General features: G+C 45.8%; 1 protein-coding gene across 2 annotated transcripts; it reads right to left on the reverse strand.

Annotated features, from left to right (window-relative positions):
- Positions 1-72: 72 nt before the first annotated feature.
- PITX2 (paired like homeodomain 2) lies at positions 73-26,547 on the reverse strand. Of its 2 annotated transcripts, XM_044429045.1 has the most exons (4): positions 26,502-26,547; positions 25,505-25,642; positions 4,788-4,993; positions 73-636 (listed from the first exon to the last, which is right to left on the reverse strand). In XM_044429045.1, exons 1-4 carry the CDS (start codon positions 26,545-26,547, stop codon positions 73-75), a joined length of 954 nt encoding a protein of 317 aa, XP_044284980.1. The 2 variants fall into 2 exon arrangements, with proteins under 2 accessions (XP_044284980.1, XP_044284979.1); XM_044429044.1 differs by lacking the exons at positions 25,505-25,642; positions 26,502-26,547 and adding an exon at positions 7,283-7,535.

Below are 26,547 nucleotides of genomic sequence, written 5' to 3' on the forward strand. Positions count from 1 at the left end.
GGGGGGCGGGCGGCGGCGGCGACGGCAAGCGCGACGCCCAGGCCCGCAGCGGCAGGGGCGGCGCGGCGCGGCTCACACGGGCCGGTCCACGGCGTACTGGCAGGCGCTCAGGTTGGAGGCCGGGGTCTGCACGCTGGCGTAGCCGAAGCTGGAGTGCTGCTTGGCTTTGAGTCTCAGGCTGGCCAGGCTGGAGTTGCACGTGTCCCGGTAAACGTAGGGGGGCGTCGGCGGCGCGTAGGGGCAGGCGGGCGTGGGCACGGCCGAGTTGAGCGAGGGGTTGCTCAGGTTGTTCAAGTTGTTGAGGCTGTTGAGGCCCGAGCCCGGCACGCCGGCGACCGCCGACGGCACCATGCCGGACGACATGCTCATGGACGAGATGGAGTTGGGCGGCGAGAACATGCTCTGCGAGGACAGCGGGTTGACGTTCATGGAGTTGAAGAAGGGGAAGCTCTTGGTGGACAGCGAGGCCGACGTGAGCCCCTTGGCGGCCCAGTTGTTGTACGAGTAGCCCGGGTACACGTCGTCGTAGGGCTGCATCAGCCCGTTGAACTGCGGCCCGAAGCCGTTCTTGCACAGCTCCGCCTGCTGGTTCCGCTCCCGCTTCCGCCACTTGGCCCGGCGGTTCTTGAACCAAACCTTCGGGGGGGGGGGGGGGGGGGGGGGGGAAAAAGGGGGAAGCGGGGGCCGGGGGGGGGGGGGGGGGGGGGGGCCCCCCCCCGGCCGGGGGGCCCCCCCCCCCCCCCCCCCCCCCCCCCGCGGCTGGGCCCGGGGATCCTGCCCGCGTCCCTTCAGAGCTGGATCAGCTCGTCCGCAGGACACGAGTAGGACAGCTACCACCCCAAGCCGCCTCTTGGACAGCTAACTCAGTCGAAAGGAGGGCAGGCGAGCAAGGTTTACCCCGGGGGGAAGAGGATGGGAGTGTTCGTGCTGAAACACACCGTTATTTGTTTAGCAGGTGAGGCAAAGCTCAGCTCCCGCTCCCAGAAGGACGGTTTGCCTTCTGGCGCTCCCGCAGATATCCCTGGGGCCGCCATGGCGAACCCTTGCGAGCCTGGAGATGGCCTCACCTGACTCTCACCGGGTGCAACTCTGGCTGAACTCAGTGGGGCTGCCTCCCACGCGCACGTGCGTGCAAGAGGGTCTCCGGGCTGCGAGCCCGGGGTCTCCACTTGGAAGCAAGCACCTCTTTAACAGAGCCAGCCCCTATTCAAGTAAACACACAGCCGACTGCGCTCCGGGGATGGAATATTAAGGCCAGCTCGTAGGCCTAGCACTCACTGAATTGACTGGGAGTTCACCCCACGGAAACCGGCACAAGATCGGCTGAATGCCTGTTTGCTGGGTTCCCCACACAAGTCAGCGAGACTTCTAAGTAAATCTATTTTGGCTGGAGAACAACAAATTTGACACACACTGAACTATGGCGCCAAAAGTATTGTCTCTCTGCCTGTATTAACATATTTATAGCCAAATAAACAAACTCAGTTAAGTTTGGATTTACATTCAGATAATAAAGTACATTTTGTTTGTTCTTTCCCTGAAAGCAAGCAATAAGTTGCCAACCTCGTTCACCTTAAAGGGACGAAAATGCTTAACCGAGTTGTGGATGAGACTGATTTGGCATTATTTACTCAGGACAAAATATCTCTAATAGTGTGAGGGTTCAAATAATTCATAGCAACCTCTGACACATGTCCAAGAAAACATCTTCTATTCCACCGCTTAGTTTCCACCCCAGTTTGGCGCCATAGCTTTCATTTTGTTCATGAGCCATTCATTTTGTTCTTAGCAGAGATCATGAGCAAAAGGGATGGCAAACTTTTCTTCCCCCTCAACCACAAGCCTCCTTCACCTCCTTTAGAAATACCCCAAGAAAATCCATCTTTACCAACCCCAGCCTTCTAAAAAGTTGACTAAAGAGTCAAGGAACATGGACACAAAACCAAACAAAAGAACCAGCAACAGATTGCAACAACAGCCCAGTAATATTTTCTTTGTACAAATGCGCAAAGAAAATCATAGTAATAATGAGTAATGGGTGGGGAACCCCTCATAAATCTTTACCTCAGCAGCTTGTTAAAGGGAGAGCTTCTTTCATGTGCTAATCATCAGTAAAGCCCAAACACGTCCACCTCAACTGATACTCCTGTGCTTTTGGCGAAGTTTGCCCTTTCAAGACGTGTTAAGAAGGAGCACTGCCTCCGCTGCGCAGACAATGGCGAAGGCGTGTGTCCCTCTCCAATCCACATCCCACGTCTGATTTGCCCGCCCGCCGCCTCCTGCAACGTTACTATGTGGATTCGAGCCCTTGCAGGACACCTCTTTTGTTTACCCTGCCCGTTTAACATTGCAAATCTCTCTTTTCAACTGGACCGTTCTTTCTTCTCTCCCACTACGCCATACACCTATAAGAACCCATAGCCTAGCCTGTTTATGCTGATTAATTTCTACCTATACAGATGTTATATCTATCTTTCTCAATTATATATACATGGCCATTCTGGATTCCAAATGAGGGGGAAAGAAAGCTGAAAATCAGGGCCTGCACAATTCATAGCTGAAGACTTTTGCTTACTCTTTCTGGGGAAAAACAAACAAACACAGCACAAGCTTCTTAAGGAAGCAGAGCTGGCTTTTCCAATGCAAATTGGCAACCTCATTTTTAAGGTGAACTTTTTAGTCTCGTTGTTTTCCCTTTGCACTAAGAGTCCACTATGAACTCATTAACTCACACACGTTGATTTTGGCATTCAGGGCTGTTCTACTGTGCATTCTTACTTAGAAGTAAGCCCCACTGCATTAAAATTCCCATTAATAGAGACTTGCAAATCTCACTAACTCCAATTGCATTTCTCTCTTAATTTCAAACTCTCCCCCACTCTCTATATATAATCTGAATGTGCACGTGTATACACATGTACATACACTGTAGGTATCCCTGCTGGTCTTTTTAAAAACAACAGCCAAACCCCAGAATACCTTTTATACCAATCAAAATGTCATAAAATCCTGAGCAAGTTTCCTTACTTATAAGTAAGGAATACACAGCATCTTATGCCAGAATAAATTGCTTGGTATTCAAGGAGTCACAATAATCTCTGTTTCAACATCCCCTTATTTTCACTAAGGAAGTGCACTGGATTTAGGACAGTAGCCTGAGGATGCAGAGCTATGTACATTAATGTGGGAGTAGATCCCACTGGAAAAGTAGGACTTAATTCTGTGTAAACATGCATGGATTGTGCTGCAGATTGGCTCCAGCCTGAACTTAGTGTGAGCTAAGTCAAAAGCCAATATGACCAGGTTCCTATGTGTCTCCTTGGATTTTTTTTTTAAATTACTCATTGCTTATTTCCACTAAACAGCTGAGCCCCAGTCCCCATATTTTTAATTAAAAACCTTGGGATTTAGCAAATCTGATTCATTAAAATAAAAGCATCATAAGTTAAATTAATCCAATAACTTCTTTATATTGCTATTTCAAGGCATTTTGTTTCTTGCAAAACTATACATTTTCCACTGTTACATTTAATTCCTAAAAGCACTTGTTTGGAAGTAAGAAACATAGAGGTGAGTGGAACTTTAATCCAAGCATTTAGCTAATTATGCTACAGTCCCATTCTCACTTCCTTGGAGTAAATCCTCATTACTTTGCATATTTCCCTGCACATTCTTTCTCACTTTCTTCCAGGAAAACATCCTCACTTTTTAACACTGAAGAAAAAGAGCAGTTTTTTCTCCTTTAAGATGTAATCCTATACATGTTTAGACAAAAAAAAGTCCTACCATCTCCAGCACATCTTAGCTAGCCATGGGGTATGTACCATTTATTTCACCATGTCACTGATTTCAGTGGAAGTGTCTTCCAAGCAGATGCGGAGAATTGCAGCCCGAGGCCTCAGATTCTCTTGACATAGGTGGAAAGGATTATTTTGTAGGGCAGAGATAGACAACTTGGCGCCCTCCAGACATTTTGAACGACAACTTCCATAATCTCTGCCCAACAGCGGTGCTAGCTGAGGGTTTATGGGAGTTGTAGTCCAAACCCCTGCTCTAGAGTAAGGTAGCCTCGAGTTACAGGCCGACGCTGCATTCCAGAGAGACATCGTAGTCCGATTTTAAACCATCTGCCTCGCAGAGTTTTAAACCCGCTGCCTTCCCTGGCAGAGAAAGGGAGTTTAGGGCTGGAGACCTCCGAGAAAGTGCCCCATTCATTTTCATGGGACTTCCTTCTTGGAGACCTGTATTCTTGGTACCGCGCCTTAGTTTTTGCAGAGGGGTATGCGCGATCTTGCAACATTTTGGCCCTTGCAGAGAAGCATAAATCTAAGGCGAGAAGGAGGTGGGGGCGCAGGGCAAGCCACCGGAGCTGTGAAAGCGGAGGGAGCGGGGGGGGGGCGCAAGAATGCAGGGCAGGGCACGTCGCGGGTGCCTGGGACGGAGCAGAGGCTTCGTGCGGCTGGGCGCACGTCGGAGCTTGCCCTGACTTCGGTTTCTTGGCGACTCTCCCCTCCGCTCGTTCGCATCTCGTTCGGAGCGCGCTGCACAGCCGGGGCCATCCATCATCCCTCGAGGAGATGGCAGTACATCTCCGCTTGACAGCGAGAAGCCAGGCGCTGCGCCTGGGCCAAAGCCCGCCTCGCGGGAGGCGAAACCGAAAGCGGCCGCGTTGCGCCGGCCACGCTGAGGACTCGCTCGACGCGGCCGCCCGCCGCGGCCGCAGGTTGCAAGCGGCGCTCCCTCCCCGCCCAGGCAGCCGCGCAAGCAGCGCGCGTCCCGGGGCTTACCCGGACTCTGGCCTCCGTGAGGTTGGTCCACACGGCGATCTCCTCTCGCGTCGACATGTCCGGGTAGCGGTTCCTCTGGAAAGTGGCCTCCAGTTCCTGCAGTTGCTGGCTGGTGAAGTGAGTCCGCTGCCGCCGCTGCCGCTTCTTCTTGGACGGATCCTCGGCGCCCGCGTCCTCATTCTTGCTGGGCTGGCTTTTGTCTTTTTCTGCAAAGCAAAGGACCCTCCAATCAACAGCCTATCGCTGCTGGTTTTTTGTTCCGGGGGGGAGGAGACCAGAGGAGAGGGGAGGTCAACGGAGAAGGAGAACGATCCAAATGGCTTGGCTGCCTCGCTTAACTAGACAACAGCCCGCATTTGGCGCCATTCACGACTCGGTTGAGCCGGAGGAGATGCGAAGCAAGCCAATGGAAACAGCTGCCATTCTACTCTCCCTTACTTCGAAGCCAGTCCTTTCCAGTGAAATCAAGGGAAATCAAACTAATATGCTTTGTTAAAAAGTTGGGAAGTAGACAAACCCCATCCGTAGGCTGCGATCCTAAACAAACCAGGGAAGAAATCCACTGGAAATCAGTGAGCGCGTTTAGGATTCATATGGCACAAACCAACCAACCTAGAAAGAAATCCCATTGCTATCAGTTGTCAAGTTGCGTGCTTCGAACTGGCGAAGCGAGGTTGCGTCCCTAAGCTACTGGAATCAATGGCACGCACTTCCCAGGAAAAGTAGAGAGGACTGAGCATGTGAATCAGCGTCAGTCCAAAGCGCTTCGGTTAACATGATGCCTTCTGCCTTTTAATATGTACCGTGTATGTACCGATAGTAGACACTGCCCCACACATCTTGATGCAGTCTCTGCGTGCACGCAGAGAAAGGTTTTCCAGAAGCATGGGCTTTACATCACAGGAATAAAAATAACTTATCTTAAAATATACTTCCTCTAAAATGTTTAAGATATATAATCTTTATTTCCTTAGTTCATCAGTGACATGGGTTCAGGTTTGCTCCTCTGATCTCTCTCTCTCTCTCTCTCTCTCTCTCTCTCTCTCTCTCTCTCTCTCCAGCCATATTTTTATTGCAATTAAACGCTTATACCTAAGGAATGACAGGTACAGCTCTGCACCGACAGAGCTTCTGTAATGTAGGATATACTGTCTAGCCACAGACTTTGCACCAGGAATGATCTGTGTTGTGCCTGTATCAGGCACCATGGTGTGCGCATGCAAACCTTTAAAAGCTACCCGGTGAGAACATCATCAGAAGTGCGCATCAGGATCTCCATGCGAATGGTAATTATACATACACTTACATATCTAGACATGACCACCTTTTTCTGATGCAGGGATAGAACATAAATTATGCTAAATATTATATACGAAATTGGTGGGCTGATCTACCTTCCCCTGATACTGGTACATTCCCATTGAAGTGAATAGGGGTATGAATGGCCTGGTAAAACCTCTTCACATTCCGAGTATATTGACAGCAGCTGACGTTTGGAAAGGGGCCGAGATGTCATACTTTAATTGCAATGAATGCATGCTAACTCCTGTAGGTAAAACTATAGGTATCTGTACTATGAGACTGCAAGTCCTGTCGTATGTACTTAACAGCAAATATCATTTATTTAAACCAGGGTTCTTCTACTTCCAACTAGGAAAAAATGAGAAATTGTCCTTCTGATCCACCCCACAGATGCGGAAATCCTGCCCACATCTTCTTAAAAGTAAGCCCCCGCTGTGCCCAACAGGGCCTCCCCAGCTAAAGCACAAATACTCCGACAGAAGCCGATATGCCGCTGAGCCGAGCCATGTTCCCTGAGAAGCACGCCCGACCCACGATCGGTTGTGCTGAATGGGGTTTATGGGAAGGATTAGCCTCTTGGACACCTATGGGGTTCCCTCGGTTCAGATCCAATAGACTTCGGCTGGCTCGCAGTCTCTCTCAAGACCCCATAGATCCCCGAACATATTTATCCCACTGCAGCTTGTGTAGTTCTATGAAGAGCCTGTTTGTTCTTAAACAGATTTCTGAGTCGACTGCTGCTCTTTATGCCGAGATGGTCCGGCTAAATGACAGTGACAATTGTCGCTCTGGCAGTCTTTCATGAACGCCCCGTACCACCCCGCCCCCCACCCCCACCCCAAGCCCCGCTGCCTTCGCTTCCAGGCTACAGTCTCTCCACAGCAAACACACGTATTGTCCCTGGAGGTGGAATCGGGGGCCTGCGCTCTCTTTTCCTCTCGACAGTAAAGGAGCAGCCAAACGCCTTTCAGAATCTGACTCGACAGCAGGGCCATTTGTAACACCGGGGAACGGGGAGAGGGGGGAGAGTAGAAACATTTTCTTGCGTCCCTCGGCAAGGCAGCGCAGGATCGGGACCCTATCCCATCCTCCCAGTTCCCCTCCTCGGAAGTCTAAGGAGGGGGCGGGATCCCTCGGTTGGTGGTGCTTGTGGAGAGCAGGGGCGAAGCCGTGCAGCCGGCAGAGACTCTTACCTGCGGCCTCGGGGCTGGAGGTGTCCGAGATGGTATGCACCTCCAGCCGGTGTTTGGCAGAATCCAAGGCCGATCGCGGCTGCCCGGGAGTCAGGGCTGAAGCCATGACCAGAGCCGGCTGGTGGTGGTGGTGGTGGTGGTGGTGGCAGGAGGAGGCCGAGGCGGAGGACGAGGTGGAAGATGGGGAGGTGGAGCACAGTTTATTCCCGGCTCCCAGCCGCTCCAAGCTCAGCGGCTCTTTCAGGCAGTTCATCGGGCGCAGGGATCCAGCCCGAACTGCCGGGCGCCGCGGGCTGGCGGAGAAGCTCGGCTGCGTGGGTGGGTGGGAGCGTGTCGGTGCGCGCGGAGGGCGGGCGGGCGTGCGTGCGTGTGCGTGTCCGTGCGCGTGTGCGCCCCCCCGGAGCGGAGAGCCGCAGTCTGCGGCGCAGGAGTCGCGCGAGCGGCAGCTGGAGCAGCGCCCCGGCCAGCCGCACCGTGTCGCTTCCAGCTCGCGCGCGCTCGGCGGTCCGGCCCGAGGGATCAAAGCGACGTGGCCCCCCGCCCGCCCCCCCGCCGCCGCCGAGTCCCCCGCCGGGCTGCCCCGCATGAGCCCCCGGCGAGAGCAGCAGCGCCGTGGAAAGAGAGCGAAGCGCCCCTCCGCGATACACTCCCGGGGCGGGCTTCTAGGCGCAGCAGTAATCACCAGGCGGCCAACGGGCGCGCGGGCTGGGCCAGAGTGACAGGCGCAGGTCGAGCGGCTTAGATCCAAAGCGGCGGCGGCGGCGGCGAGAGCGAAACGCGGCGCATCCCAGCCCGGCAGCCCGGCTCCGCGGCGCCCGGCTCCTCCCGGCCACTGCGCGCTCGGGCGAGCGGTGCACCCTCGCTCGCAGCGCCTCAGCAGCTCCCCCGTTTGCCTAACATCTTAAACCCGGAGGCGGCCTTCCCGAGCAGTGATATCACCCGGCCGCCCGCTCGCGCTCCCCTCCCGCCCCTCCGCCCGCCCCCGCCTCCTCGCCTAGCCGCTGAGGCCGAGAGTGACGCGGCGCGCCGCCAATCAGAAGGCGCTACGCCCGAGCGAAGGCTATAATAAGCCCAGCCTATCAGAAGCTCCGGGCCGGGCTAAATTAAACGTCTTTCTCTCTTTCTTTCTCTCTCCCTCGCGCGTTCTCTCTTCCAATTTCTTTCTTCTCTTTTTCTTCTTCTGCCTCCTCGCCAGTGAGGTCCTCTTGCCTTGCAGCGCATGCATCTCAGCAGAGCAAAAACCAGAGCAGGGGGGTAGCGGAAAGGAATCTGGGGCCGGGACAATCTTCTCCTTGCGTCTGTTCTGCCCCAGGTTTCAACCTGCACGACGCGTTAAGACGCGTTTATTTTGGAGAGGGCTGCGCGTCGCCCTGGCAGGTTCTGGGAGCCAGCGAGAGGGCTCCCAGAACACCCCCCTCCCCACACGCACACGCTTTTCAACGGCGTTGAGAGGTGCCAGGTATGCTCAGAAGACCCCGCAGCCGCGAGAATGTATGCTGTCATCTCAGGAACTTTACTGAAATGACTCAGAAGAGAAACTGTACGCTTAGGAGACAAAGTCAAAAACCAAAAGCAAAGGCAAGCCTTAAAAGGAGATCACCATTAGAAAGAGTGAGAAAACCTCGCCTTTTCAGACCACAAATGCTGAAGCGGCTCTTAATCACAAGTCTCACTCCCTCTCATTCTCCCGAACATGATTAAAAGTATACTAGAATGCCTGGCCCAGACACGACAACTTAAAATTGTCTTTTCCAAAAAAGTGATTTTCTACTCGTTCGAAGTATTTTATATGGACAATCATAAATACAGACGTATGTAAAAATCTGCAGGATTTAAAAACAGGATTTTTTCTTCAGCCAAATACACCTTTAAAACCTCTATTTCATATCTAATACCTAAATGGGAAGAGGTTTTTGTGGGGGAAGTTTACGGTTTAATATCTCAATTCTAAAGATGCTCATTGGAAAAGGTACAGTGCAACCCTATACATACCTACTCAGAAGTAAGTAGGTGCACGATTTCAGCCTAAGGTCCAATAAACTATTAAGCAAACATACATAAACAACTGATGGACAGTGGAATACTATTTCATTATCAATTAGATCAAAAAATTAACATTCTATCTGCTTAAACTTCTATCTCGATGTATATATCTTGTAAATTATTTTTTAAAATTCCCAAATGGTATTTGTTAGAGATACTTATGAATATCTAATTATGCATGCAATCCTACTCAGTCTGCTCCAGAGTAAATCGCCCTCGGGCTTACTTCCAGGCTCTTTGGTATATAGCACTGCAGCCTAGATTATGTACAAGCAGAATGAGAAAAAATAGAGAATCCATAGAAATAGACCACATGATTAAGGCATTTTGTTTACCTTGATACTTGTTTAATTCAACACTTAGCAAGCATATAGTTGTTATTTAAGTCAATGGGACTCATATCTAAATAAATGGTTTTAGAATTTGAATTGAGTCACTACTAGCAAGGAAAACTTTAGTTCCTCTCCCCTCTTGGAATGATTCCCCCTTCACCCTATTCACAATTTTGATATGATGAAAATAGGACTTATCTTAAGCCAAACAAATGTGACCATACTCAGACAGAGAGAATTATTCGATTTATACACTCCAGTAGAAACCATGCTGCTGTTATTTAATATTTCTATCAGGCTCTGCATACATGATTTGTTAAGGTTCTTTGGTTTTCCTTTTTAACAAGTGGTGTTATATTACAAAATATAAGGGAATGAAAATAGAAATGTAGAATTAGAATAAAACTGTAGAATAGAATTACTGAAAAATCATTTCCACCATTTGCCTGACTAGAAAGTCCCTTTAGAGTCCACAATGACAAAAAGTGGTTCTCCTCTAAACAGAGGATTAAAATCAGACCCGCCATTTCTCCCCTAAATCAAAGAGATGGGAAAATACTTCTGATCCAGCGGATCCCGCAATGCCGAATGCACACAGTGCCAGATTTCTCTCTTGCACGGCGTCCATGCTAGACAATGGAAGGATCCCATACACACAGTCAGCTAATCCAGAATAACTACCTCTCCGATTGGAATGGGCAATTATCAAATCTACTTATTCCTCAGCAGAAGCATCTCCTGGCTATGATTTCATCACCCTATTGAAAGTTTCTTAACACATAGCTAGTAGACATGAATTGATCTTCAGAATGCCTTCAAACAATCTAGAGGGTCGCCTTGATTACTATTTATGAGAAAACAATTTCACATGGCTGAGCATCCTTCTCTTATGCCAAAGCTCACTCCCCACCCACCTCTTTCTGAATGGGGGCAGTCCCATTCTGGGATACTCTGCCTGTACCTCTTCTCACCCAATTTCAGTTACTTATCGTTAAACTCTACATATTATTTTAGCCGTCTGTTGGTAAAGAAGGTCAAATTAATTTACATTCTGCTCATTATCCAGTGTTTAAATGACGTGGTTTATCCCTGAGATTTGGCAAAAAGTCGGTCTTCACACACACACACACACCATTTCTTAGACCCCACAGCATTTGGATGGAGACAATACTCCTACATTTGTAGAGGACATTAATCTGATAAGACTCTAATTTGCTTAAGTCTTTTAAACAGGGGGTTTTAAACGATTCTAGCGGTTTTCTTATTGAATTTCCTCTAATTCCCCCAAGATCATAAAGTATATGTGTAAAGTAAATAGTTTCTCCCTTAGCACCGGCAGTGGATGACCTATAAGTAAGTCAATAAGAATCCAGCACCTTGCTGCACAATTTGTTTACTAATCATATCCCAGTTTCTTCTTAACCTCCTGAGGCTACTAAGGGGGTTCACACTCCATGTAAATCCCTCGAAGCCCTTCTTAATCAATGGCTGCCGTTAAAGGAAGAAACCAGCCAGCCACTCCAGGGGAGGTGAGCTATGGGGAGTGGGATGTAAAATTCCCCCACCCCAGGTCTAGAGTGGAAGTTTTTTCTACCGTCAGTAAAGCAACCTTGGCAAGAAGAGCGGGGAAGCTGGCCAGACTCAGTTCTCTATTGCCATATAGAGAATTTCAATCCGCAGAAATAGAGAATTTCAATCCACATTACCTAATCCGCAGTACTGCATTCTCCTTATTCATTGCAACTGCTAATGCAGATAAGAACACTGGTTTCTGCCTGCAACAATGCATTTCAACTTCTTTTTTTAATTCAGAGCGTATTGTACAAGGGCTACAGTGTGTTAAGCAGAACTAATCTGCGTTTTAAGTCAGCCTAAATATGAACCCTATTCTTTAACTTCAGAAATGGTGCGGAGGTTAAAACATAAGGGAGACAGATTAGTTAATGGCCACAGTAGTCAGAAGAAGGTGATTACTATATTTTTACTTCGGAGGAGGCAAGGATTAGGGAACCGGTTAATTTTTTACAGTTTGCATACCATTCTAAACACCTTTACCTGGCAGGAAGATCAGTGCAGGTTACCTCCATGTAAGTACCTGTGTACTCAAAAATAAACTATTGGAATATAATCCCAGTAAAGTGTGAATAGGACTGTAAAGTAAAAAAGCACATGTGCACGCATGCGTACAGTAGAAAATGATTGGCCTTATTATCACAAACAAAGAAACAAACCCCCCAAAACAAAACAAAAATGCAACCATTGCACTGCCTTTAAGTAGAATTGTTAGGAAGCAAATCCCATTGACTTTTATGGAATATGCTTCCAAGAATCTGCAACTGAAATCACTGAAAACTTCCAAGGTAATAGGTAATGTATTTAAAATAAGTCTTACAACTGGATTAGTTGTTCAGCTCAGTGAACTACACAATAACTACTAGCCAAATTGAAGGGACCAAGTGGAGTAATGGAAAGTGGAACTTCCATCATGTAGGGAGAGTGATTAATGCATTGCCTCTGGGTTTCACCTTGGAGATCCTCCCATCTTATCACCTGGTTCTTCTTTGGTTGAAAGCTTGGAGTGAGGGTTGTAGAAAATCCAGTCAATATATATTGGTGGTGCAAATGGACCCCAAACTCAAAATAACATGAACCAACAAAGAAAAGTTTAAGTATAAATATAATAAAAATTAGTAAAAACATCTGCATTACTCACAAGGCCTCCTGAAGCTGTGTCACCAGCTTCAAAAGTGTCTTAATAAGGAAAGGAGATTACGTTTGCTGCTTCCAACAACTGGTCCATCTAGCTGCATGTTATCCACTCTGGCAATAGCTTTCTGCAGAGGTTTTTGGCACCTGGTTACCTTGTGATGGCCGCTGGAGCTCCCAGGATTTAAACCTGGGACATTCTGCATGGAAAGAACATGCTTAGCTGCTGAGCTGTGGTACTTTTCCGATAGCCCACACAGCTCTGTCCAGCAGCCTTTGAATTTTCCTGCCGGTCTTTGTGGGTGAAATGAGTAGCCCATTCAGAGAGGGCTTAGGAGGACTCACATCTTTTAGACAAGAATCAGCAGATGACAGGAGGTTAAAACAGGCTCCGGGGTGAGAAAAGGATGGCCTATGAGCTTGGCTGCAGGGAGCTGAGCTGCTCTGGAAAACACGTTCAAGAAACCCCTTTTCTTTCATCCAGACCTAGATCAGGATGTGTGCCTTGACTGCATTTTCCTTTTTGAATCAGCCAGAACCAGGTTCTGGTCTGGATGGAGAAAGGTGATTGTTATTGCACTTATAAGCAGTAGTTCTACTGATCCCTTAATTCATCATCCTGAGGTCCATGCTTTCCCATATGCTTCCTCATTCCCTGTTTGCAATCTGCATTTTCCCTACTCAATGGAGAGCTGCATATGGTTCAGTCTAAGGTAGGAGCAGATGGAGAGTTCTTTTGTGCAAGTCCACTGAGAAAAATGGGACCATGCAAGCTCCATTGCCATCATTGCGGGGCATCTTCCTCCTGGATCCAGTCTGATGCTACAGTCTCATGCACAGTCACTATTTCATTTAGCAGGACTCCATTTTCAGTAAACCTGTATAGAATGGCGATGCACAGTTCTTTTCAAATGAGCACCTATTATGTTTTAGATGCTCATAGCCATGTTCTCTCACACACGCATGCCTTCCTGAGTTTGCAGCAGTCAGGACCTGCACTAAGTCAGTGGCTGCTCCTGTTAAAGCCATTTGTTGGTTTCCCTAAGGCCACTCTTGTTGGTTTCAACCTGCCTTTTCTACACTTGATCCCTGAAGACGGATGGACTGAATGAATAAATCCTTCACTTGGTACTCTTCTGCTGAAATGTAAATAGCAAGATGGTCACTTCTAATTACGGATGGGGCAAATGGGCCTCCACTGTGTCCTGGTTAATCAGGATCTTTAACGAGCAATCTTTCAAATGGAGTTCCCAACACAGCACTAGAAATGTGGGTCTGTTCAGATCTCACCTTAATCTTGGGCCAATTTCTGTTACATTCCTGTTTGAAAGTCATCACTTCCGCCACCTGCTTATGGAGCTGTTGTACACCCTTTTTCAAACATGGTTATGCCTTGGAATTTTTGGTATGCCTGAAAATATTATTTCAGTGATATTTCAATACTTAGAATTTCAGAAATATAGATCAGTGACAGTCACTGATATTTTAAGCAAGTGTGGTTAATAACTATAAAAATCTACATAGACATATTGTTACTTATTATTATAAAAATCAGCACTAGATGAAATAAGCTCAGATAAAATAAAAATTAAGATATGAAGAAGTGTACAGCTTCGACCTAGTTAAAGTGAAGTGGTAGGGTTTAAACCAGATTAGTTTCATTGATTCTGATTAAAGCATCATATTTAATCTTAACTGATTTATAGACCAGATTCTGTGATGGACAAGTACAGTTCAAAGAGAATTCCTAAAGGAATATCAGGAAATTTCTCCAGAAATCAGTAAACGATCAATGAGCTAACAGAACTTTTGAATAAATAATACTATAACTGAAGTACATAATATAAATATCTTAGGCTACAATTATATTTTGCACCTGCATCTCCATGGTGCTAGGTCCAAAACTCTAACCATTATGTTATACTGAGTCTTGGAGACAAGCGCTCACCACGGTCCGCTCATGAGGTAGTCCAGCCTGTCCACATGAGACACCCTCCCCTCTGCAGGATCACATGCCAAAGAACCAATTCTTTCTGTTCAGAAAACCTTGCAACACATATCTCCACGGTGGCTTCACACTGGTCTATGTGAATGCAATTGTTTGTGGGGTGGGGACAGGAGAAGAGTAGCCTTCAATGCCATGCTGAATCACAGTTCATAAACATGAGAATTCTCCCCAGATAACGACTTTGGGGTGGAGGATGTCCTTCATCCAAAGGAAACTTTATTTGAGGAAAGAAAACGAAGATGGTTGTGCTCTTTACACAACATATAGTTAAAATATGGAATTCACTGCCATGGGAGCCATGGGACATAGTGATGGCCACAGATTTAGATGGCTTTAAAAAGGGCTTGGGCAGGTTCATGGAAGCAGAGACTAGCATTTCCTGCTATGTGTTGCCTCCTTCACCAGAGGGGGCATACCTGCATACAAGAGTTGATGAGGAAGTGGAGAGTCTGTAAGCATCTGCTTGGATGATCCTGTGAGCAAATGGTTGCTGCCTTGTGCATGGAATGCTGGACTTTGGTATGATTCAGCATGGCTTTTCTTGTGTTCTTGTGTGTCCTTTGAAATGTCTGCTCATTTCAGTTGGGGCTTACACCTGGAAGACTGAGTTGATCCTTTCCGTAAGGCTTAGTGATCTCTTGCTTATAGGTTGCAAAACAAACAGTTAGGAGGACTGTTCCAGAGTGCCGTAAGGGGAAATGTTGCAAGGAAAAGCTCCAAAGCCCCAAGAAATCCTTTCTCATATTTATGATGCTTGACCAAGCAATCAAGAAACCACAAAGGGGGAGTCAACACTGATTTTACTGGTTTTAGTATCACCAAATCTGGATTCAGCACTACAGAAATGATTTGCCAGGTCAAAGACTTCACCAACCTTGTGCAGTGCCCATAGTGTACTTTAGCATACAGAATGAGCTCATGGTAAACCCTGAAGCCCGGTTTGAAGAGAGGCAGTAGAGCCCAGGAAGATGTAGCCCAAACACCACACAAAAGGACATTCAAAGAGTGTTATATTAAAGCAAGGAAAACTGAACAGGCATGGTTGTAGTTCAATGCCCATCATCCCTAGTTAGCCTGGCCAATGTTTGTTTTTACCATTTTTAATTTTATGTAATTTAATTTTTGCAATATTTTAACAAAACCAAATATTAGCATAAAGCATCTGAGAATACAAAACAAGAGCAAAAACTTGTGTTGAGGGATGAGTTAAAGCTGTGAAGGACTTGGGGCCAAGTTACTTGAAAAGTGGGCTCATCTTTTAAGTGTCTGTCTGGACCTTAACACTGACTTCAGAGGCCTTCTGTAAGGCCTGTCAAATGAAGTGGAGCAGGTAGGTGGCTGTTAGGCTACTAAGAAGATGACTTTTTTCCATTGTGGCATTCTGAGTGTTGAATGAGTTTCCCATATAGACTTGCCCGGTGTTTATAAGCTATGTGGTAATCTTTTGACTGCCCAGAGAAGACCATCTTATTTTCACAGGCATTCTAGTCTTTCATGGTCTCTTGCTTAGAAATGTGATTGTCTGTTTCTAAATCTTTGCACTACTACTAAGTTTTACTTGGAATTTATACTGCAGTTTTACACTAAAAAAACTTTATATCAAGGTTCATTATGCTGTACCTTATGATTTTAACTGTTGTGAGCAGCCCAGAGAGCTTCTGCTATTGAGAAGTGTAGAAAGGTAACACATACATACATGCTTACACATGCAAATAGTAGTTCACCAGCACCTGAAGGCCCTCAGACTATATCCAAGTGTGGGTTCTTTGCATTCGGCTGTTGGTAGTATAGAAGTAAAATAAATAAATATTGCAAACCTAAGGCCCACCAAACCATAGCTCCTGCTGTCCACTGTTTGAGAAAAAATAGGCAGATATTTTACAGGGTCTGCAGAGATCAAAAAAATCATCTGGCCACAGGGATCAAGGTTGTCTCTCTCGTGACTCACCAGCCATGTTTCAGCAGTGGAACCAGTAGAAAGGAAAGTGGGCCCATGCTGTGATGATCCCACCAGGCACCTTTGCTGCCTGTTTTCACGAAGGGAGTTCCAGTTGGCTTTAACACCCATGCTATTCTCACTCTCCCCTGTGTTACAGAGGCTGCTTGTCATTCTTAGCTGAAACCTGCTTTGGCAAGATCTAGATGCGCATTAACAGCAATCACACCTCCCAAATCAAAAAGGCTTTTTGCCATCCCTTGTCATAGCCAGGGCCACTGATTAATCTGGAACAAATAGGCTCTCCTCTTTGTTTTCACAGTTGCCACTACGGGATGGAAGAACCAATTTTCTCTTCGGTGCTCTCTGGACAAGTGAAAAATACAAAACAAAACAAAAAAACAGATCTCCCTACCCTTTTACCCAGAGCTGAGAATTAGAAGGACGGAAGGAAGGACAGGTGGATGGATGGACAGAAAGGCAGACTATTCTTTTTTGGCAGAGGCGGTGTGTTTTCCAGCCTTGCTATTTATTTCCCCACCTCCCGACGATCTCCCCAAATCTCCCACTCCTGCGTGCCCTCATTTTGCTAAATTACTCAGTTGGCGCTTCTGCCCGGTCTCCAGCAGACCTGTTGTCTTTCGCCTATCTCGGATTACTGGTTATTCGCCTAGATGAAGAGCCATTAATTACCCATTCAGTCAATATTAGGAAGGCGACAAAGCTTTTTACATGAGATTAAGGAGACATCGGATTCTTGCATTAGAATATTCCTGCTCACGACTAAAGCTTTCCTTCTACTTTTCTCCCTCCCTCTCCTCTCGAGTCGATCTAACCGCAGCTGAATATATTAGAATCTGATGATCATCAACAATTGGACCGTGCATGTGATTGAGAGAGAGAGCGAGAAAGTGAGAGAGAGAATGAGAAGCCATAGATGACTTGTCATTTCCATTTGATTTTGCTGGTGGCACAGCTGGCCCTGGGAACTGGAGGTGGGAAGGCTCCGGGGCTGGCTAGGGAAGCAAGGCTGCAGGTTATTCGGCACAGTGGCCTTGTCTGGAGTCAAAAGTAACCCTCCCCCCTTTTCCTCTGCTTCTTCCACTGCTTTTCCTGCTCTCCACTCACTTGCTCCTGTTTAAATTCTTCAGCAGCTCTGCTCTGGAGATCCCTTCAATCCTTCAATAAAATGAAATAAAGCTGCTCTCAGCCCTTCTTAACTCCCAGAGTGTCTCTTTCTCTTCCCTGCACAGCATTTGGTGAAAAATTCCAAAGGAATTAGGCTGATTCCGGTGGGGCTATTTTGCCATCAGCACTGCTGCCATCACTACCATTATCCAAAGCAACTGACTTTCTCATGTCATGTTAACTTTCATGGCAGTCCTGTAACACCTTTAGGTGTAACAGCCAAAAACAAAACCTTCTCAATGAGGAGCATTGGCCTCGTTCAGAGGGAGGATTGCTCTGATAAGCAGGTGCTGGAGAAAAAGCAGCAAGAGATGGCTTCCTTCATCCTCTGCTTGCCTGAGAGCTTTCAGGAGGCATTTGGCTGATCATGGCCAGGACTAGACAATGCTGGATCTTTGCCTCACCCCCAACAGACAGTCTGGTGCTCTCCAGGTTTTTGAACTACAGCTCCCATCAGCTTCAGCTACCATGGCCAGTGGCCAGGGATGAGGGGGAATGTAGTCCCCAGATTGTAATCTGGAAAGCACAAGGTCTAACCTGTCAGGGCAGTTCTTTTGCCCACTTCACAACTAATGAATAACAGTAGGTATTTGAACTGAGTTTCCCCAGTAGAAACTCAGCACTTCATCGGCTGTCCTAGTTTTAAGCTCTCCTTTCACTCATTTTCTTAGTGTAGACTGTCTACACATGGCAGTTTACAAAGGTCTACACTGGTATGAATCCTGGCTTCCCCTCCTGTTGTTTTACTGGTTTGGCCTAGCATGTTCATCCAGGTACTTGTGGACCTAGTACTAGGTGGATGAATGTCACAGCTAGAAGGATCATTAACTCATTCTCCCTGCCAAGACCAGAGCCATGGAACAGATGGAGACAATGCCATGGCCTGAGATATCATCAGATGCTCTTTGCAGCGATCCCACTAGTGGCTCTGATGCTCCTGCAATAACAAATGGAGTAGAGCCAGCTACTCAACTTGGGCAATGAAACAAGTCAATCCATGCAGCACTATGGTAGTCTGTCTTTTTCTTTTTCCCCATTTAACATCGTAATGCTAAACTATCCAGTGTTTAGAAGCAGACACAGATTATAAAGAAAATGTTGGAGTGGGAACTGTTTTTGTGTTATATGTCCTTGTTTCTTCTCCACTTATTAAAAAGCCACAACATGAAGCTAGAATGATGAGCTGCAAATACCCCTTTCACTCATGCACATGTACCTCTTGTAACTATGAACCACTCTGGAAGACAGCCTTCCGTGAAAGCTAGCCATAACTATCTGAAGCAAAGACTGAATCACTTCAGTTAGCGCCTCAGCCTTAAATCCAAATCAACCCTAAATGTTCTTATAGAAGCTCCCCCAAGTTCCAAGGGATTTATTCCTAAGTAACAGTACAAAACTAAGCACATTTACTCAGAACAAAATTTTATTAAACTCAATGCAGCTTACTCTCTAGAAAGTATGCTTGGAAGCAAAACACTCCCTATTTTCTAGAAGAAAGCAGGCCTAGGGCTCAAGTTTGATATGAAAAGTGAACAGCTAAGGCTCCTAATTTCCAGAGGCATATGTGGTCCAATTGTGGCTACTTAATGACAAAGAAAAGAGACTGCCCATGCTTGAAAGTATTCACTTTTAAAATTACTTGACAAGACTTCAGGGATGCTTCAGAAAAGGTTCACTCCTATGGTTTAAATTGTGTGGAATGCTGTGGAATGTGATTACATGGCTGTTGGGATGACTTCTTGGCTGTCACTTCAAACTTCAAGACAATTATTTGGGATTAAATCCCATAGAGTGTCATGGAATTTACTTCCTTAATAAGAATCAGGATCAGAATTGTAATTTTATTGGTTAAGGCTGCAGTCCTGTATCACTTACCTGAAAGTAAGTTCCATTGAATACTATGAGCCTTACTTCTGAGTAGACATGTAGAAAATTGCATGGTAAGTGGACTTTCTGCAGTGGACGGGATGGAGACCAAATTAAGTATTAAGCATTAAATGTAAAGTTGCTATCTATTTATATTTACAGTGCAACCCTATATTTGCCAGTTCAGGAGTAACTACAACTGAATTCAGTGGAACTAATTTTTAGGTAAGTGTGCACAAGGTTAAATATTTACTGGTGGAGTTTGATGAGACACTAGACTGCTCCAGTGTTCAGCACACACCAATTTGGAAGCAAGTCCTGTTGAACTCTGGTAGGTTTACATACCAAAATACACATAGGTCATTTCTGTAGTTCTTACTAATTTCAGTGGGAGATATAGTAAGGATTGCTGAGCTCTCCTATTTATCGCAATGGCAGTTGAAGGTGCATTATTCGCCCGATTTTTTCAGTGATTTAAAATAAAGCAAGTATTATCCAATTAAATATATCCTAGTTGATTAGTTGCGCAGTTTGGATGAGTAATCAATTAGGCAATACATATGTTTAAGCTGTATATATTTGCATATGGGAAGGAGTGAAAGAACAACTACTGTAGGATGTAGTGGACATGAACTGGGGGGCTTGACAAAGGGATTAGGAAAATTCGTGGACGGTAAGGCTGTCCATGGCTGCTACTCCTGATGGCTATATATTCCTATCAATATCAGACACTCTGTGCTTCTGTGCAACCGCTTGCTAGGGAAAAGGACTGGGAGGCTACAGTGGCATTCATGTCCTGCTGCTGAGCTTCTCATGGGCATGATCCGGCTGGTTGTTGTGAGAACAAAATCCTGAACTAGGCAGGCCTTTGGTCTGATCCCACAGGCTCTTTTCATGTTCAAAATAGTTTTGTCTTGAAAAATGTTCTTTGTTTTAAGAAAATTTTTAGAAGACAGGAGAGGCAAGAAGAAGACATATCTTATAAGAGGCATCCCTCCTTCTTCTCTGTTAGAGACAGGATGTTTCTTCCATAGCCTGTTGGCCATGTACACTTCTAGGTTTGCATCCAGTGTTAGTTTTAGACTTGAGCTAAGGCTAATCTATTTCAGTAGGTCTACTCTAGGTAAAGCTAACATGGGATACACAGTTTTGAAGCACTAATATTAAAAACAACAAGCAGCTGATGCCCTGAATTCAGGGACAGCATTTTAGTAGCGCTACACAGGTAAGAATAATTAATCTGATGGAAAAATTACCAAACCTTCTAACCCCCTTTCAAACTACCTTAAAACTTGCTTGCATTAAAGCAATGAATTAAACTTTTAAAATAAATCTCTGCCAACTGCATTTAGTGAGCTTCCTGAGGGCTTAAATTTAAGTGCAGTCTGAGCTCAATGCAATTTCCTTCCTACTGAGCAGGTCGGACCCAGTTGCACATTCTTCCACTTGGGAAATATGGACACCATGAAGTCATCAGGGCGCTTCTGCCCCAGCATCTTGCTATGTGCAGGCTGAAGTCCCAGCTTGTGCCGCTAGAACCGACTATCCACTGAAAGAGATCTTGCTTGGTAGAATCTGCGCAAGCAGCACAGCAAGATGCTCGCATTTTCATTGCGCTGTGCACAGAGGTGTTCAACACCACCTCCCCTACAACCAATCAATGCATACAAATAATTATTAGATCAGTCAGTTCCAGGATTGAATCATACAGTGCGATCCCATGGATGTTTGCTCAATAATAAATCGCACTGAAGTAAAAATATATAGGATTGCCTTAATCATTTAGAAGTTCAACCAGGGGGCCTCTTTTTCTCTAAATGCGCACTTTATACTCCTTTGGGCAGCCCAGATAATTCCAATGCTTGGAAACTACCCCAAACTATGGTGGAAAAATCTATGGAGCCATTTTTGCTGCCTTTTAAATCAAAGAAAGAAGCAAAGAGAACCCTACTACCAGGGCCGTCTTAACACACGGGCCTGATGGGCACTTGCCCATGGGCCCCATACTAATCTGTGTATGTTAACCCTTGGAAAATTGGAAAGCTTCCAAAATTAACAGTAGTTGTAGTTGTCGTAGGGGCCCATAATGCTGTTAAGACTGCCGGCCTACTACCCGTCTTAACAAGGAGGAATTATGAATCAAAAAGGCAAAGAAATAAATTGCAGTTTCAGTGTTGCCTTTATGACTATGATGCTGATGCAGATGATGATGCATTCTAACAGAGGATATTTCAAGAGACTGATTGTTCAATTTTTCAGTAATAAACAAAAGAGTCGGAGATAAATCATCTCTATGCATCCCAAAAGAGCTTACTTTCAAAATCCAGTGGGTCTGGTAGGATGGGTGCTGTTTTTCATGGAGTTTTGCCTTAATCAATATATTTTATTGTAGGTTTTGTTCTAATAAATTGGTTCTACAAGGTGCCTCAAATGCCAAATTTGGTAGATGGTGCAGGACTGAAGAGAACAAATAAAATAATAGATTGTTGCAAACATAAGGGAAAAAGTTGTGGATGAATGAAGCTCTGCCAGGAACAAGTTCAATGATGCCAGTTAACTGTACTGGAAAACTCCCATTCATTTCAATGGGAAGATTTCTTGCTGGTTGGATTCCATGCTTCTCTTGCTGGGCAACAATCCTGCACACATTTAAGTAGTCAGTGAGAACTGCTGAAACCAGAGGGACTCATTTGCCAGTATAGTGCAGGCAAAGCATTCGGAGTCAGCAGTCAGTGGGACTTTTCCCCCTTAGCGTTTGGAAACGCTCCTCAGTCTCATTTATTTCAATAGCAGGCAGTTTCCCTAAAGCTTTCCCCACTGAAACACGGGAATTTGGAAGTGATGGATCTTGTCCACTATTCACACACATCTCTTGAAGTAGGTAATGTATTCCCATGATTTTTCTTTTTCAATGTACAAGGCATGGTCTGGAGTGTGTTGATCCATATAGAAGGAAGAACTATTAAAATCCTATTTTGTCAATGGGTGGGGGATTTTAACATGCCCTTCATTCTCCCATCGAACTCTGTAGAAGAGTTGTGGCCAGCTTCAAGAGACTTCAAATTGCAACTCACTTAATCAGTGGTCTTTAAATTTGTACATAGCACTTTCCCTTCTAATTTGGGGTAGTGGTGAAAAAAATAGCCCTTTGGACCTTGTGCAAAGAATTGGTACCAAACCAAGGGATTTTAATGAATGGTTAAAAAAAAGCCATGTGCTGCTCAGCAAGGAGAGCAAAGAAAATTCTTCAGCCTGAAAAGAGTTTCTCTTATCGAAGGACTTGCTGGGCTTAGAAGTCTGAGTTATGGATATGAAATGTCATCAACTGCCAGGTGAGCACCCCAGATTTGGTTAAGATGGATTGGTTGTTCCTTAACATGTTCCAGTTTGGTTAAAAATGCAGGAAAGGTCCCATCCTTTGAGAGCAGTCACTGGTTTCAATAGGTAAATGCAACCATCAAATGAGCTGCTTATTCAAGCATAATATTATGCAATAATAGGTTGCTGTAAAGACAGAAATAGGGGGCAGAAATGTGCTTGCTGAGAACCATTTCCCAAACCTCCAATTTTAAAACTCTTTACTTTTTGCTTGTTTGCTTTGAGCTGAAAGTCATCCGTCCACCGAGAAAAGCTTTCAGACAAGTAGCTTTATTTGTGCAATCATCCAGCCTCCTTCTCAGAATTTTAGGAGTGTCTTCTATTTGTCACAGCAGTCTTTTCTCACAGCAGATTCATCCTTTCCGCTCAACCCCTTTAATAGAGCCCTAAAGGAACCTTATCCCATCCCATAGAACTTCTTTGCTTCTCCGTGGCAATTAACCCATTAACAAGACGACAAAAAAGCACAGGCAGTGCTACTGATCTGTAAGTAGGTGTGTGTGTGGGGGGGATACAAAATCTACCATGAGCAATACCTTTATTGGAGTTGGAAGAGTCCACCTCATGGACAGGCAACTTGTGTTCCTCCAGATATTTGAGCCTGTGACTCCCATAAGTCTTAGACAGCAAAGCCAATGGTGAGGGATGATGGAAGTTGTAGACCAAAGCTCTGGAGGATCACACGTTGTCCATTCCTGCTCTAACACACCCTCCAGGGTCTCTTCCTAATGCCTTTTTCAGCTTCTCCAAGTCAGGTATCTTGGCCTCAAGGGAAGAAACTTGTTCCTCAACAGACAGGCGTTCACTGTCGCAAATATGCGCACATTGCAGGCAGAAGTGACACCCAACAATGAACTCTTCACTTCAGACGGCATTATACTACTTTCGTATAAGATCAGCTCTTGCATCACCTAAGCTCACCGGCTAAGCTTATTTCTTTGTGAAAAGCCACTGGCTCCCGCACGCTTTGTTATCTTGGAGCCACTGTCGAAATCACGTGCCCCTCCCAGATTGCATTTATTCCAATTTATTTCAACAGAATGTACTTCCAGGTAGGCTTCTGACGCAGCCTCGCTGGTGCATTGAGAATCTCATTGCCGTAATGATATGCAATGCTTGTGTGGAATCAGCACATCTAGGTCTTAATAGGGCCGTAAACCTAGGAATAAGTGCCATTCAACTTAGTGGGATTGACTGATGAGAGCAGGCATGTGTAGGATTAGGCTGTAACAGTACAATGCCTACTTAGACATTAGTCCTATTGAGTACAATGAGCTTACTACCAAGTAACTGGACAAACATTTTCAGCCTAACAGCATGACCCGATCAGTACTTAGGTTACAGCAAGCCCCATAAAACTGAAAAGGTTGTATTTCTGGGTGAATATCAATGTGGGTTATTTTTAATTTTGCAAAATTGTTTGTGAGAAGGTAAATAGCTAAAGATGATATAGGTAAACAGTTATTTTAGAAACTAGCTCCTTCCTGTCAGTCTTTAGCTTTCAAAATTACACAGGTTTCAATTTTCTATGTGAAAAAGAACTGTTATGAAGTTGCACAAGCTACAAAGAACCCAACAGTTCAGTGTGTGTTTCTGGTGCATTTACACTAGCATAGTCCAAGTAAAGTCAATGGGATTACACTGTATCAGAAGGCTTGCAGGCTAAGACCTGATAATCAGATTATCTAAATATTGTGTGTTTCTACATTTAAAGCAATGTGAGTGGCATTCCAGTGCTAGCTTAAAATACAGAATGCCCCTAATGAATTCAGTGCAACCTCGCCAATCAGAAAACAGCTCAATTACAATTAATGCCATTTTTATAAACAGTGCACAACTGTACCAAAAATGCTTCAAGCTACTGCTGTTGCATCCTTGAAATCAGAATGATTATTAAAGCAACAGTTCTGTTATTCAAACAGCTTACTGCATTCTTTAAATAGAAACTTTCAACTTATTATTTTTATATACTTTGATTTCCCCACTTACACTGATTTATGTGAATAAAATGCACCTTTCATCTTAGTTCTGTCAATAGAATTTACTTCCAGATATTCATAAGATAATAGGATAAAATGAGCAGGAAAGCACAGTTAGGAAGGGCGTAACTTTGTTTCTGACAATGTTCCAGTTTTCCTATGTTTCTTGACAAATCTTGTACACATTAAGTGACAGTCCTTGCCCAGACTACAGTGAAAATGAGAATGGGTGTTTTGTTTTGTTTTGAATCATCACCTTGCCTTGGCAGGGTTGCTTAGCAATAACTCTCAGGGCGAAGAGACAACTTGAGACAACTGTTTCCCTTTCACACACAAAATCCCGAACCAAATTAACTTTGGCAAACAAGTATTTCTGTCCAGTACCCCCCTCCCCTTTCCAATAAGCCTGAGCAGCAGAGGGCGCTGTTGCACTGCATTTAGGCCACTGCACAGCCTATAGGCAAGCAAAACAGGGAGAAGAAAGGTGGGGGTGGGGGGGGGGGGGGGGGTGCACAAACATCACCAAATCCAGCAGTAGCCGCTAAAGCAAGCTTTAACAGGCAGAGAAAGAGCAAGGGGCGCTTCCCCTGGTTTTCTGCCCCCCCCGCCCCCACCCACCATTCAGGTTGAGGGTGCTACCGGCATCTACTTTATTCAGGGGACGAAGTGTAGGTTCCTGACCTCAGTGATGCAAGATAAGACCTATGGCCTTCCTAAGGCTCCGGTGGGTTGACCAGCGGGTCGGTCCCAGTGGAAGCCTGGCCAGAAAGGGGTGGACAGACTCACCATTGGCGCTGGGGTGTTGCCTGCCGAACAGTTTGCTGCTAGAAGCTTCTTTCCGGCTCTCTGGAGAATCATTGAATTCTCCTTTTTTAATATCAGAGTCTTTGGAGAAAAGACATTCAACAGCAGAAGGCTGCACCCCTGAGAGGGAAAGAGAAGGAGGGTCGTTGTTTGGGAGAATGAAGGGACAGATTGACAGGCAGGGCAAGACACAGCAGAGGGATATACACATATATACCGAGTGGGAGGGAGGGAGAGTACCTTTAGAGAGAAGAGTGTGAAAGCAAGCAAGCAAGCAAGCAAGCAAGCATTGGTCACGTCTGTGGACATGGAACTCCCCCGTTTCCCCTCTTGGATCTGAGCAGTCCCCCCCCCCCCCGCCTGGCCCAGTCTTCATTAAGCAAAGCCAATGTTTGCCCTGAGCTTTTCAGATCTCTGTGGCAGAGACAAAACACCGGATCTAGGAGGACGTCTAAACATGAGGTGCTATTCTAGAAACAAGGGCTCCTTGTCCTCAGTTGCAGTCACGACACAAGGCAGCTAAGCCGAAGTTCTAAGACTGAAGCCCTGTTAATTCTCGCTCACTGCAAGGGACCTCATCCCAGAAATCCTGCTGCAGAACTCGCACGGGAGGGCTGAACGGTATGACACTCCGCTTTTACTAAAATAAAATAAAATCCCAATCCTTGCTCAGGGTGAGAGTCGGAGTGTCATTTCAGGTAGATCCCCCTAATTCTTGCAGGGATCAGACTGCATGCCTCCCGGCGGGTGCCAGGAATGGGGTGGCTTGCTGTTCGCGGGGATCGCAGCACCAGCACCCCAAGTACCTGTCACCAAGCGCCACACCCGTGCGTCCACCCACGCCGTCAAGTGGCTTTTTTTTTTTTTTTTTTTTGCAAAAACACATATGCACCCCACAAATACAAATGCCGACGCGATAACATTGCAATGCCGATGATGCTTGCCGTGTGCAAAATTGATTTGGAAATAGTTCTCTTACCTAACTGAACGCAAGCAGACACGAGTTTACGACAGTTCGACTCCAT

Source organism: Varanus komodoensis, unplaced genomic scaffold (assembly GCF_004798865.1).
Source record: "Varanus komodoensis strain SLA01 unplaced genomic scaffold, ASM479886v1 scaffold2, whole genome shotgun sequence".
NCBI classification, from domain to species: Eukaryota; Metazoa; Chordata; class Lepidosauria; order Squamata; family Varanidae; genus Varanus; species Varanus komodoensis.

Bases quoted from the DNA above. Each gene is read 5' to 3' on its own strand.
- PITX2 (XM_044429044.1), bottom strand. From the start codon at position 7,535: ATGAACTGCCTGAAAGAGCCGCTGAGCTTGGAGCGGCTGGGAGCCGGG. The intron at 4,994-7,282 runs GTAAGAGTCTCT...TTTGCTTTGCAG, and splicing joins CTCCAGCCCCGAGGCCGCAG to AAAAAGACAAAAGCCAGCCC. The intron at 637-4,787 runs GTAAGCCCCGGG...CCCCCCCCGAAG, and splicing joins TCACGGAGGCCAGAGTCCGG to GTTTGGTTCAAGAACCGCCG.